The sequence below is a fragment of the Myxocyprinus asiaticus genome, chromosome 27, assembly GCF_019703515.2.
Source record: "Myxocyprinus asiaticus isolate MX2 ecotype Aquarium Trade chromosome 27, UBuf_Myxa_2, whole genome shotgun sequence".
Classification (NCBI taxonomy): domain Eukaryota; kingdom Metazoa; phylum Chordata; class Actinopteri; order Cypriniformes; family Catostomidae; genus Myxocyprinus; species Myxocyprinus asiaticus.
Genome location: NC_059370.1, coordinates 15,574,216 through 15,588,365, shown reverse-complemented (window position 1 = coordinate 15,588,365; position 14,150 = coordinate 15,574,216). Strand labels below are relative to the sequence as shown.

General features: G+C 39.4%; 1 protein-coding gene across 2 annotated transcripts in view; it reads left to right on the top strand.

Annotated features, from left to right (window-relative positions):
* LOC127418404 (girdin-like) overlaps nucleotides 1-5,676 on the top strand; it is a 40,725-nt gene extending 35,049 nt beyond the window's left edge. For both annotated transcript variants that reach the window (XM_051659056.1, XM_051659057.1), the window contains 7 exons: nucleotides 880-1,066; nucleotides 2,523-2,668; nucleotides 2,775-2,888; nucleotides 3,557-3,708; nucleotides 4,578-4,880; nucleotides 5,338-5,403; nucleotides 5,501-5,676. In XM_051659056.1, coding sequence (XP_051515016.1) covers nucleotides 880-1,066; nucleotides 2,523-2,668; nucleotides 2,775-2,888; nucleotides 3,557-3,708; nucleotides 4,578-4,880; nucleotides 5,338-5,403; nucleotides 5,501-5,553 — 1,021 coding nt within the window. In that variant the 3' untranslated portion in view covers nucleotides 5,554-5,676. The remainder of the gene's footprint in view (nucleotides 1-879; nucleotides 1,067-2,522; nucleotides 2,669-2,774; nucleotides 2,889-3,556; nucleotides 3,709-4,577; nucleotides 4,881-5,337; nucleotides 5,404-5,500) is intronic.
* Nucleotides 5,677-14,150: the final 8,474 nt, after the last annotated feature.

Sequence of the window (14,150 nt, the reverse complement as noted above, 5' to 3'; positions counted from 1 at the left end):
CCAATTATCTGTTGTCCAATGTCTGTGTTTCTTTGCCCACTCTAACCTTTTCTTTTATGGCTTTTTCTTTGCAATTCTTCCCTGCATCCCTGAGCCTTCTCTTTACTGTTGTACATGAAACTGGTGTTGAGCAGGTAGAATTCAATTAAGATATCCTCTTGTTTAGTTGAACATCTGGACCTTCCACATCTCTTTCTGTTCTTGTTAGAGCCAGTTGTCCTTTGTCTTTGAAGACTGTAGTGTACACCTTTGTATGAAATCTTCAGTTTTTTGGCAATTTCAAGCATTGTATTGCCTTCATTCCTCAAAACAATGATTGACTGACAAGTTTCTAGAGAAAGCTGTTTCTTTTTTGCCATTTTTGACCTAATATTGACCGTAAGACATGCCAGTCTATTGCATACTGTGGCAACTCAAAAACAAACACAAAGACAATGTTAAGCTTCATTTAATGAACCAAATAGCTTTCAGCTATGTTTGATATAATGATAGTGATTTTCTAGTACCAAATCAGCAATTTAGCATGATTACTCAAGGATAAGGCATTGGAGTGATGACTGCTGGAAATGGGGTCTGTCTAGATTTGATCAAAAATGACCTGTCTAATGTTCTGACTATACTTTGTGATCAGTTGAATGCCACTTTGGTGAATTATTTCCTTTCAAAACAGCAAAATCTGTACATTATTCCGAACCTTTGGCCGCCAGGGTATAGGGTATATTATATGCCATAAAAACATTATGGCATATATATATATATATATATATATATATATATATATATATATATATATATATATATATATATATATATGCCATAATGTTTTTATTTTTTTTTAATGTTTTTTAAAAACTCTTTGAATATATTGATGATCTGTAGATACCAGAGCCTGCAGAAGGAGTGGGTTCAGGTCCAGTCCGAGTTGCTGGCTCAGAGTTCAGTTCTGCGGGCAGAGTTGAGTACAGCTCAGCTGGAACGGACCAGACTGGAGGGAGAACTCAATACCCTTAAAGAACACAACCAGCAGCTGGATCTGAACAATGTCCGTCTCAGCAGCCAGTATCAGGTCTGAATGCATGCTGACAATTTTGTGTGTATATGTGCATGACATCTTTTCTTAACACGTCACAAACCCTGGTTTTGTGAAATGTGACTTGCTCCATCATTATGTCACTTTGACCCAGAAACACATTTTGAGATCAATGCACTAAAGTAAAAAGGGAAGCATTTAAATTATTATATCAGCCAAAATTTAAATAATTATATCACAACTAAATTTTGGAGTAAAAACATAATTTTATAATTAGAAAGCATAGACTGTACCTTTGACTTTAGTGCGTAAAGTTCCAAATGTTTTTCTGAGTCAAAGTGACTCCAAATGATATAGCAGGTCACATATGTTCATGCGCAGTATGTCCCAGTTATGATTAAATGGGAATTTGAGTTGTTTTAGTTTTTGCTAACATTTAAAAATGTTAGAACAACGTTAACAATAACAATTGTTAAAAAATTATTTGTTTATTATTATGTAGAGCCGAGGAGGGCGGGGCCGGGCTGGAATGAGACACACCCGGTCCCCAATCAGCCTGATGGGGCGCGCGAGGGATAAAGGCGGCCGGGGACGACAGTTCGAGAGAGAGAGAGAATTGCAGGCAGCTGTACTGTGTGTTTTTAGTTGTGTGTTTTGGTTGTGTTTTTTGTTTAAATTGTTCATTAAATTATTATTTAAATTGTCAAGCCGGTTCTCGCCTCCTCCTTTCCACTAAACCCCCTTACACTGGTGCTGAAACCCGGAAAGGAGGAGGCGAGAACCGGCTTGACAACTTAAATAATAATTTAATGAACAATTTAAACAAAAAACACAACCAAAACACACAACTGAAAACACACAGTACAGCTGCCTGCAATTCTCTCTCTCTCTCTCGAACTGTCGTCCCCGGCCGCCTTTATCCCTCGTGCGCCCCATCAGGCTGATTGGGGACCGGGTGTGTCTCATTCCAGCCCGGCCCCGCCCTCCTCGGCTCTACATATTAATCATATTATTAATCATGTAAAATAATACTTAATTTGAATGTATCTGAATTTGTGAATTTGTGTATTTATGCATTAGTTTACACATTAACTTATGAGAGTAATTAAATACTTTTAAAAGATGGAGATGGACAAAAGCCTTCTCTAATCTATTTATAAATCAAATCCAGATAGGGCTTGTAACAAATGTAGGGTAATTTGCAACCTTTGTAAGGTGGAATTTAATTATAATTGAAGCTTGACTGTTGTGGTAATCAAACATCTTTGATATATATTATTTTGATGTTGATTCTTATAAGAGGAACTGAATGTATTTAAACTAAATTCACTATTTGAAAATAAATATATCTAGATGCAAATAACAGCAAATTGAAAATTTGATATTAATCACATTAACTACACTATTAACTAAATATCATGAGATTAATCATGGTTAATTATTCTAATTTAATGACAGCCCGAGTATATAAACAGATATATGTGTGCTATAGCTCCTTACCCAGCTGAAGGCAAACATGGAGGAGGAGAACCGACATCTAGTAGAGCAGAACCAGAGTCTCGCCAAAGAGAACAAAGCTCTGCTGGAGAGCAGCCTGGAGAGCCGAGACCAACACCACAACCAGCAGAGAGAGTACCTGTACGAACACAAACACACATTCACATGCACTCTGTAGGGAGCATCTGCATCAGTGAACAACCTTCATTTTTTCCCTCCCATTTGTCCATCTCTCTCTCCACTTCAGTGATAAACTCAATGAGCTGCGCAGGGAGAAGCAGAAGCTGGTGGATAAGATAATGGATCAGTATCGAGTTCTGGAACCAGGGCTGCCTGGCATGTGTCCACCCAAACAACCAAAGTTAGTCAGCATTTAACATCTGCCTCTAGCAGACCTCTTTACCACAGGCTCACTGGATCTGAATCATAAGCCAAGTGCACATTGCAAGTCTGAAACTCATTGGCCGTAGCACATTTTAAGACTTACAGTTTCTTGTTTGCTGTCATTTTGTTGCACGCTTTACCCAACTAATCGCAGACTAATAGTGTCAATGAACACGTTTACATGCACACCATTAACTATATAAAATCAGCTTATTAAAAAAACAATCTGACTTTTGGCTTACTCTCTGCTTTTGAAATCAAAACATAAGCATTCATGCACAATTTTGCCCACCCCAAGAGCAGTGGTTAAGGCGTTTACATAAAACACGAAATGGGGGTAGGTGTGACTTATCCCGATAAAGGAAAAATTTTGAGGTGTTCACATGACCTTATACATTGTCTGCTTATTAGGCATAATCGTTTTTTTTTTTTGTTGCATTTAATTACTTAATTCTTAACAACATGAACAATATGAAGGAAGGGCTTGCGATCGTTTTTGCACTGATTTGCACAGAACGGGACGAAAGACACATCGTAGTGGGGCTTTTTGTTACAGATTTTAAATGGTGACGACCTTCAGCCTTATAGTGTGCACTTGACTTTACTCGCCACCCTTCAATCACCTAAACTCTTTTGTGGCTGCAGGAAGTCGAACTGGATAGCAGACCGCATGAAGAAGCTGATAAAACCGAAAGGTGGAAGTAAAGAAGGTCGTCCTCAGTTCATTGCTGCTGGCAGTATAGAGAACCTTGCAGATGCCGTAGACGGTGCGCCCACCTCTCCAGCTCCAGTGCGTGGTGAGAGCCACAGGGCTGTATGGCCAGCGTAATAACATTAGATGTATTATAGCACAGAGTGGAAGAGAGTGCCAAAAAGTTAAGACCGCAGGGTTCCCTGGACTCTGTAAAATACAAAAAAGGTCCCCAAAAGCCCATAACAATGAATGATGCTGTTCCCTTACCACATTAGGCCATTCCCTGCTTGGATCCTAACCAGACATAGTAATTCTGTATTTATGTGAAGGAGCAGTGGAATGCAGTTTGCAGATCTAATTAATATTCTGCAGATTGTATACAGCAGAGTGTAGATATCAATGATATTTATGAAGATGTAAATACTGAAGTGTGTACCGTATGTGTACAGTACTATGCAAAAGTTCTCATTTGCAGTGATTATTCTGATTAGATTCTCATTACTGCAGTACAGTATTTGTATTACTGTATAAAAGTAAAGAATTACTATAATATAATAATTTTGTTTTATAAAATCAGCATATTTTATCAACATAAATTACAGGGAGTAGAACACTATTGTTATGTATAAACACTTTACTATTTAAATAAGCCATTATGTTTTCACATTAAAGTAATACAAATGAATTATTAATTATTTTATTTTTTTGCATTAAACTAATGGGCATTTGTGGGGAAAAAAATGCTTAAAAATGTATTTTTAAAAATGATAATTGTTCTAAAAAATCTTAATTCTCTTTATGCAAAATATCATTTCTTATTCTTTTATTTTTGGTAAAATATGACCCAGGCATATTTTAGTTCTTTACAGGTTTCCTAACATTCTCAGATAAATACCTATTTCTAAAGAGAGAGACTAAAAATATTTCATTTTTGTTTAGTAAAATGCACCTTTAACCTATTTCACCCCTCAGATCATGAGCAGGCCCCCATCAGTGCGCCAGTCTCCCCGAATCCTCTCAGGAGAGTTTCATTCCAGCCTGAATCAGAAGACCAATCCAAGGTGAATCTGCGGTCCGGTCGGCGTAAGCTGGGCTCCAGACATGGCTGGGCTCTCGGCCGGGGCAGAGGAGGAGTTTCCCAGTCCTTCAGTCCTGGAGACCAGCGCACACAGCCTCGCATTCGCCTACGCTCCTCCCAAGCAGGCGCCACGGCCCTCTGGGAACACGATGGGAGCCCCACGCCCAGCCAGAACAGCCTGAGCGAGGAGGGTAGAGGTGAGAGAGAGACAGGGGTAGAGATATATACTAGATGAACAATGAAGATGGGATAATGATGGGATGGATGAGGAATGGGTGGAAGAGAATGTAACTACTTAAAATAAGATGTATTTCTTAGTGGGGTTTTTTTGTATTGTTTCGAGAATAATCTCTGTGTGTGTACATACTTAGCTATAGTTTGGTAACCAAATTGTTCCCAGAAGTGAGCTAAATATAACCTCCCTTTGAGGACATTTGGGGGCGTTGTCAATTGGAAAATTGATTAATAAATAAAGCAAAATGCTGTTTTATTTTAGTTTTTTAGGGGAAAGGTTAGGGTTGGTTCTCATTGATTTTAATGACCTTTATATAAAAAACTTTAGAAGTCTGTGGTATGTCCCCATTTAGAAAGCTAAGTAAACGTGTGTGTGTGTGTGTGTGTGTGTGTGTGTGTGTGTGTGTGTGTGTGTTTTAGTTGAGAGTGAGGAGAACATCTCGCCTGAACACTCAGATGTCAGCCGTGTTTCATCAGGAACTGAAGGTAAGTCTACAGAATTAAAGTTATTTATTTAATATACCTTAGCATCTGTAATAAAGCCCAAAAACCCATGACATTTCTTTCTGTTTCTCTCCTTTAGATTTTCACTCCAGTTTTGACAAGCCACAAGACTCAGAGCACAAACAAGAGTAAAGCAATACAAATTTGTTAAAGTTCATTTAACTACTTGTATGTATCCATAGGTTTTGACACAGTTTTGCATATACAACATACATAAGGCATGTATACACAAACAAATAAATGAATTATATCACATATGTATGGTACTCTTCCATAAGTACATGCCATATATTTATAGTTGGGTTTTAGAGTCCACATTGAAAATCTATGATTCAATGTGTAACTTAAACCAGGAAGTTTTAGGATTTTAAAACATTTAAAACAAAGAATAGTTATAAATTAAAACAAGTAAGAAAGTCCATGCCAGCTCAAGTGCAATTCGGAAATGCTGAAATTATTGTAAATTTTCCAAATCAGCTTTTCACTCCAATTGCTATGCTAATATTCAAATTTATAATGCAAATTTATAATTTTAGAAAAATGCAAAATGGAAGCATTTTGACTTGTGAACTCAGATATTTTAACTATGCAGAGTTCAAAAATATATATTATACTAAAGTGTATAGTGACTGAGGCTGCAGTTTCTATTACTCAGCACTATGTGGCAGTGTAATGGCCAGTGGTTTACGTGCTTTTCTATCAGTATGATTATGAGTGTGTCTCATTCAAAGTGATGCTAACAAGATATTTATGAGAGCAGATTAATTCATGCTGTCTCATTGGAAAGAAGCTGACACTTTAGAAACTTTGTCATTTAGCTGGGAGGCAGAGGGAGGGGAGGATGATGATGGGGGTCTTAAAACAACAAGGGTGCAGGCAATTTTTTTGACAATCCCTGGCTGGGGTGAATCATAACTCAAAAACGACAAATAGAACGCTAATACAATTCATGAATTATGCAGTTGTCATGGCAACATTAATCAAAATGCGTCAGTCCGCATACCATTTTGTCGATGAATTGATGATATACTGAGCGCCACGATTCACTGTGATCAGAGATTGTCATCCAGTAGACCACATTTTAAACAATGTCATAAAGATGCTGCATTCAATAGGCTTAGACCAAACACTGTAAATCAATTATTGTCTGCCTAAAACACCATATTTTTCAGGCTCCCAGTGTTGAAGAAATAAATTGAGTGGCAGAGTTGGCAGAATTTAAGCTAAAATTAGAGGACCCCTGAGGGTGGCTTTCATTTCGTTGAGAGGAGAATTATTATTCTTTGAGATCTCAGGGCTTGATTGCATCTCTGAGTAGGGTTCTTAAAACATAGCAACCAGATTTCCATATATACCAACTTGTATACTTGTATGCAGCTATTGCGAGGTGAGATCTCATCTGACCTCCTCCCTCTACAGGGGTTGTAGAAGATACTCTAAAGACTTTTTGGGAATCCTCTGACATAAGGGCATAAGTATTGCCATCTATCCAAAGCACTCTCATCTAACCCCATTCGTTCCGTCTTTCTCCTTCCATCAACAACTCCTGTCATGCTCCCCTCCCCTCCATGCGCTCCTGCTCTCCCTCCCTCCCTTGTCTCTCCCCCAGTGTATTAAAGACTTTGACGCTCTCAGTAAAAAGCTGATTTATTTTGTGGAGGTATCGATCGCGCTCTGCATTAAAGATTATAATTCATTACCTCGGCCCTTTTAATACATTAAACATTTCAAAATAAAAATAAAATAAAATCGAGGTGGGCGAGAGGAGAGCACTCAGACACTGTCCACTCACATGCGCAAGCACACACACACACACACACACACACACACACACACACACACACACACGCACTGTTTCAATCACATTTGGATAACACACATACATAAATTTGAAACCTTAAAAGAACAATAAAAAAAAAAATCAGCCACCAGGTTTTCATAAAGGTATAAATATACTATGTCAGCTTATTTAACAAAATCACACAAGCTCTCTAAAAAGGTATGTGAGCACATATTTGCATACTCTGAATTGTGGTAGAGATTTCCATTTATTAGTGATGCTTAATAAGGCTAGCATCACTATTATTATTGCTCATACTTCTTCTTCTAGCAATATTATGGTCAGACATACGGTTTATGACTGGCTTGCGATAAAGTGGGCAAACAATCCAATAGACTTAACTTTGGAATGAGTCCACACACATATCTATGGATCAGAACATTATAGACACTTGAGAGTGGGATCTTTTGACACGGGGTAGTAAGCAACCTCCTAGCAATGCCCTGGGTCACCCCCCGGCAGCAAAAGTCTCATCCGCTGTTAATGAATTTAGGTTGAGGGTTAGATTTAATGGTAGGGTTAAGTTTAGGTTTAGGGGCCGGTATAGGTTTTTCTGTGGGACTCCAAATAAACACAATTAACACAGCAGGCCTTATTCATGAAACACAAGCAGAACAAATTTGTGTAAATCGTAATTAAAACAATTATTTTGTAAAGTGTCCCATTCAAATCAATGGCACAATTTATGTAAGAATGCATTTACATACAAAATTGTTCTTCTCATTTTCATGAATAAGGCCCAGTGTGTAAGTGCCGTATGCAGCTCTCGCGGGGCACTGGGTAAACTGTGGGGTTACCTTCTAGACACAATCGTGTAGAGAGTCATTAACTAAAAGTATAGCGACACAACAAACTTAACATTTTTCAGTAGCGTGACAGTAGCTCAGCTATTTTCACAATAGTGTACCTTTTCCAATAATGAGATACATTTTCCAACAATTAGCATCGCAAAAGAAAATGAGTGACGTCACAAAACACTACATTTGTCACATTGGATTGCAATAGAGAAGTGTAGCCATAATCAAATGCGCTCTCTCTTTCTCTCATGTAGCTCTGGTAAAACCAAATCATTTAAGGGAATCTCTTTTGGACAGTTCATGTAAATGAACAGGTTAAAATAAACTATTCCCTTATATCGAGCGTTGGGAACTCTGAATCACTTTAGTTAGTAGGTTCTTTCAAATGATTCATGTAAATGAACCAGTTCATATGAAAGATCCACTTATTCACTAAAGCCCTGCACAGCCTTAAAGGGACTTTGCCTTCTGTATTTTTAAGCAAAATATTTAGTTATTTGCTACTGTTTATAAGTATATTTCAATTTAGTTCTATAAAATATTATGTTTTCTCATTTATTAGTGTATATTAAGTATACTGTAAATTTGGATAAATATAAAAAAATATATATATTTTATATAAATAACTTACAACATTTAGCTAGCTAGTTTTAGTTAGTAGCTTGCATTGCTGATAACTACATTTTAAAAAGAGTAGTTTGACTGAAGTTTAACTACTTTTAGTTATGAGTAGCTTGGGAAGCTAAAGTTTCAAAGTGGCTTCCCAGACACTGCTCAGAAAATCTTAGCAACACCCTGGAAACCACTCAGGATATTTAGTCCAGAAATTAGTTAACACTGGAAAACTATAAGGCCATCTGTAACATCTTTTGCATAGGCAAGTACCACTCACATTCTCTTTCGCCAATGTAAAAATCTAGTTTTCTTAGCACTCACTTTCTTTCCAAAGTATATAAACTGCATGTCATAAAAGTGGAAATAACCCGACCTGGTCTCACAGATTGAACGTTACTCTAAGAGATCAGGCTGAAATTGCCAGAACAGGTAGCTGGGAGTACACATAACAGGCAGGGCCAAGAAAAGAAAAGTCAAGGAGAATGCCAAGAAGACAATGCAAGATACCCACAATAATTGCAAATGCACTGGAATTCTTAGATCAATGAAAATATCCATGAAAGACAGTGGTGAAAGTGCATTCAATTCTATAAGAGCAGAGCATTGTACAAAAAGCATGAAGATAGATTACAAAAATAGAAGCAAACAGGATAGAGTTACAATGGATCATTTTATAAAGGAGTGAAAAGGCAATCATGCATTTGTAATGGAAATGCAATGCCCATAAATGACTCTGTGTTGCATTAACAGGCGAAGCACTCACCCTCTATCTAACATCTAGTAGTTTTTTTTTTGCAAATACTGCACTTCAGTTAAAGGAGTTTCTTTGGTTTGCCTAAAAATAAAATTAGGGCAGAATTTTCTTTTTGGGTGCACTTACCCTTTAACTGGTTTTCTATTGGTAATACCGCTTAATGGTTAAAAAAAATTGAGGTGAATATTAAGAACATTTTTAGTATGATACTGCTGGAGAGTAATGTGGTAAACAAACCATAATCTTATTTTATAGTCTCCATGTGCTTTGGGATTTCTGCAATTGCTAAATATTACATCAGTAATATTATATTAGATATGCACTACACATTTGTCAGACAGAAAGAAATGATCTCACTACTCCCATACAATACAGTAAACATCTTTAATATTTCAGTAGACACCAACAAAGAGAAAACACACACACGCCGTAGGTAGACGCCACGGAGCTCTGCATGAGATGCAGTTTTACTTCACTGACGCTTCTCTAAAAATAATTCTCTCATGACCTGTTAGGCTGCCACAATGTTTACTGGAGAAGAACAAAAGTAAACTGCGTATTTAATTAAAGCAATTGTGCAGATGTACAGAAGAGCTGTCACCTAAAACCACCCTCACTCTGTGCTCTTCCAAGAAGATTTGAGCAAATTCTGCAAACCCTATTCAGTCACAGACATCACAAGCAACATTTTGGGTTTGAAGGCTCCCTTTTAAAGAAAATGGTTTCAAACAGGCTTCCAAGGCACGATAATGGCATGTCAAATTATCTAAATAAATTCAAGCGAGCTCTAGAGGTAACCGAGCAAATACTAGTGACTACAATGCTTATTTCTCATTAGAAACTGTGTCATTGGTCATTTATAAATAATTTACTTCATTTTACTGCTTCTTCAGATGCCATTTTTATTCTTTCCTCCAACTGCTGAATCACACTGCCAATTCAAATACAACAAAAGATACATCTACTCCCTTCAAAACCAGACCGGAAAAAGTCATTTTATTAGAAAGGATATGACATAAACATTGGATTCAGATGTGCCTTGTTGCCTTTCTACCTCCAAAAACAGCATTTTTCAGATAGCTAATGCAGCCTACATTTCAAGGTGAAAGATTCGCCCACTGTTTGACGACCATTTCCGTCGAATGAAACTGTCCTGTTCTGAAGGGTTGAAGGAGACTTCAACCCTTCAGATCTGGACAGTTTCATACCCCCTCCCACACGTCCTCCCGGTTTATCCTCTACTCCCCTCAATGTTGGTGTTTCTGGCTTTGACAGGCTTTCAGCTAGTAAATCAGTGAATTGATCTTGTGGGGTAGCGGAGTGTCCTGAGTTCTGCTAAAGATCCATTTTCATTTCACAAGCAGCCCCTCCACCCCACGCCAACATCTCCTCCAGCATCCATAAACATCACCAATCTCCCCCTCCAACTCCTCCTGACCCTTTCTCTCTCCCTTTCACACTCTTCCTTTTCACAATTTCACTTCCTCGCTCACTTTCCAAATAAGATAAGGTCTCTGTTCTACCCACAAGGTGAGTTTTTCTTCATTAAAAAGTTTTACCTCTTTTCACATAACCAACCAAAAACTACTCCTGTAGATACCAATACCACCCTATAGATAGACCTCAGTCATGTCTAATTTCCAAGATGTTTTTGTCACAAGACTTTTTTTGTAAATATATTTCTATTTAATTGTTCCAGACTGCCAGACAGTTTAATATAGTGGAAGGAGTCGTGCGCTCGCACATGATATCGAGAATCTCGCATTGATTTTGTCACACGTGACCCTGACCAATGACGTGTCGGAAGCCATATATGCTTCCGCTTGAGTCATGGTCTGTCTCTTTGACATTCTTGCCGAAGAGACCTCACTTGAGCATGCACAGTTTTTGGGTCAAGCAGATAGCTCCCACTATAGCTGTGTCTCTGGAAAACATTGGAATTTAAACATTGGCTTGAACGGTTGTTGAATATCATTGGATATTTTGGATGGAGTCACAAGCCCCATGGGGGTTCAGCTACGTGGATTTTTTTCAGACTAAGGACCCATTTGTTATCTTGTCAGTGGCATTCAATAACCAGCGGTACTAAAGTGAGTATTATTGTTTAAGAATTCAGTGGTTGACCAGGGTTCTCCATTCATTAATTTAGGTTGGCTATGGCTGCCTCATGCTCCCTCTGCTCTGGGCCAATGGATATTATGGACACCCATATTCAATGCCCTACCTGTCTTGGCATTGAAAACACCTCAGATAGGCCTTAATATATCCCTGTCCTGAATGCAGTTTAATTCCATTGGAGGTTAGGCAACACTGGCTTGCAAGATTTGACTTCGACTTTCAGGACATCCTCTCAACCAGGACTCCAGCTTGGCTGTGCAGCAGCAAATGGCCAGCAGGTAAGGTTGAGGGGCCTCCAAGGAAAAAACTGGGCCCCCTCGACTTTGTTAGCCCACCAGGAGGCTGAGCTCACAAACACAGTTCAGCATCTTCAGGCTTTATTGGCAGGTTCTCTCCCTCCCACCAACCAGAATGCAAGTGAAGGTACAGAGGCGTGAATGCCTATCTCTCCCTTACCTCTGCACGAGTGAGCATCCAGCTTCTCCAAGGAGAATTTGACACTGTGTCTCTCTCATTACATTACCTGTTTTCATCACAGGATACACTTAAAATGGCACTAGCCAGGTTGAAATTGGATCCGCCCTCACCTGTGCTGGGTCCCTCGAACATCTTGCGCCACCCAGTCTCCCGGCCAGAGGATTTTATAATGCCGAGCTGTCCTGACTTCACTGAGGTTTTTTATCCTTTTGCTCCGTTCCATCGAACAGGCCCGATCATGTGGCTCGAACACTAGCAGCAATGGCCAAGGCTCAGGAAAGAGTCCTGGGTTATATGCCTCCATTAGAGCCATGCATATCTTCCTTGGTAGTGTCCCCTGTTGAAGCATCTCCGCTGCCCCAACCCAGAATGCAGACGTATGGATGACCTATTGGTCAGGGTCTAAAAAACAGTTTCAGGCTTGAGTCAGGTAGGGAATTCCATGGCCCACCTGTTGCACTTAATTCTTCCATGACTGCTGCCCCACTGGACAGCACCGCTTCAGAGCTGCTTGATGCTTCCCTTCAGGCTTTTGGATCAACGAACAATGGTCTCACTCTCAACACCTTGAGTGAAGTGTGAGTTATTCTGATCGTTCAACACATCGGCTGCCAGTCCGCCACACAACCTCGCTGTAGCGCATGCAGGGGCAGTCTTATAGAACATCACACCCAGGAGAGGCACCACAGGTTCATCCTAATAGCCCCTCTTCTGGCCAGCAATGCCTTGGTTAAGTCTTCTGTTAGCCCTCAAAACTGGACAGTCTTAGCCATTGCCAATTGTCTCAGATGGACAGGGTGCTATGGCATCCATCCCTGGAGAGGTTGAAGCTGTGCGTCTAGCCCCTGGGGTTGAAAAGATGCTTTCACAATGCTCGGTAGGAGTCAGGAATACTGTCATGAATGCCAGAGCCCCTTCAACATGTATAACATATGTCAGTAAGTGGAAGCTGTTTGTTTCATGGTGTACAGATCAGGCTCTTAATCCAGTTGACTGTCCTATCAGCTCAGTGTTGGAGTTTCTGCAGCACATACGGGACACTTGGCATTCCTCAGCCACACTAAGGGTGTTTGTGGCAGCTATAGCAGCTCACCGAAACCCTGTGGGAGATGTGTCAATTGGTGCAAATAAACTTGTAGTGGCATTTCTTAAGGGAGCTGTGTGCCTTATTCCACCGGGACGCATAGCACACACTCAGTGGGACCTGCAGGTGGTGCTCAATAGCCTGTGTTCAACGCCTTATGAGCCTCTTGAGCAGGCTGACATTAAAAATCTTTCTATGAAGACAGCTTTTCTCTTGGCCATAACATCAGCTAGAAGGGTCAGCGAACTGCATGCCTTTTCAGTAAGTCTGCAATGCCTCAGGTGGGGGCCCAAGGACAACTGGTTTATTCTCTAGCCGAACCCAGCTTTTCAACCCAAGGTGTTGTTAGCATAGTTCATTAACCACGCTATTCATCTTGCTGCATTTTGCCATGATGACGATGCCTCCCATAGAGCCCTGTGTCCAGTACTGACATTGCGGCAGTGTCGAAGACTGCCTCATGGCATACCACAGATCAGTTGTTTATTCAAAATTCACATTTGAATTATGTGTAATTTATGCAGTGGAACGAAACGTCTAAGTATCTTCAAATAATGTTTACCACAGACCTTTTTTTAACTCATAAAATGTAAACCAAAACTGCCATAAAAAAAATGCTAATAATAGTAATCGCTTTCACCTAATCAATGATGACACAATTCAGAGGCTGCATTTACCCTCTAAGATTACATTTTTATTCAGCTGGGTAAAAACTAGGTTTGGGTTAGGGCATATATTTAATAAATATGCATTCCTGTTGACTCTATTACATAATTTACAACTAAAAATACAACTCGCTTTTGGCACCATTCTCTGGACATTTCACTCAGAAACTGGAGCTCACACGTACCCATCCATTCAACAACACTTCCAGCTCTGGCCACTTGGGGCAGTGGTTTAATTTCAGTAAGCACAAGCCAATTTTAACTGAAGAACTTTCAACCTACTGTCGTTGAATATCAGTCTGAGCTGACTTCCATATCAGCCAGAGCAACATAAACAAAAAATTACTTTGTTAAACGACCAGGAAATAATAGCAGAGCT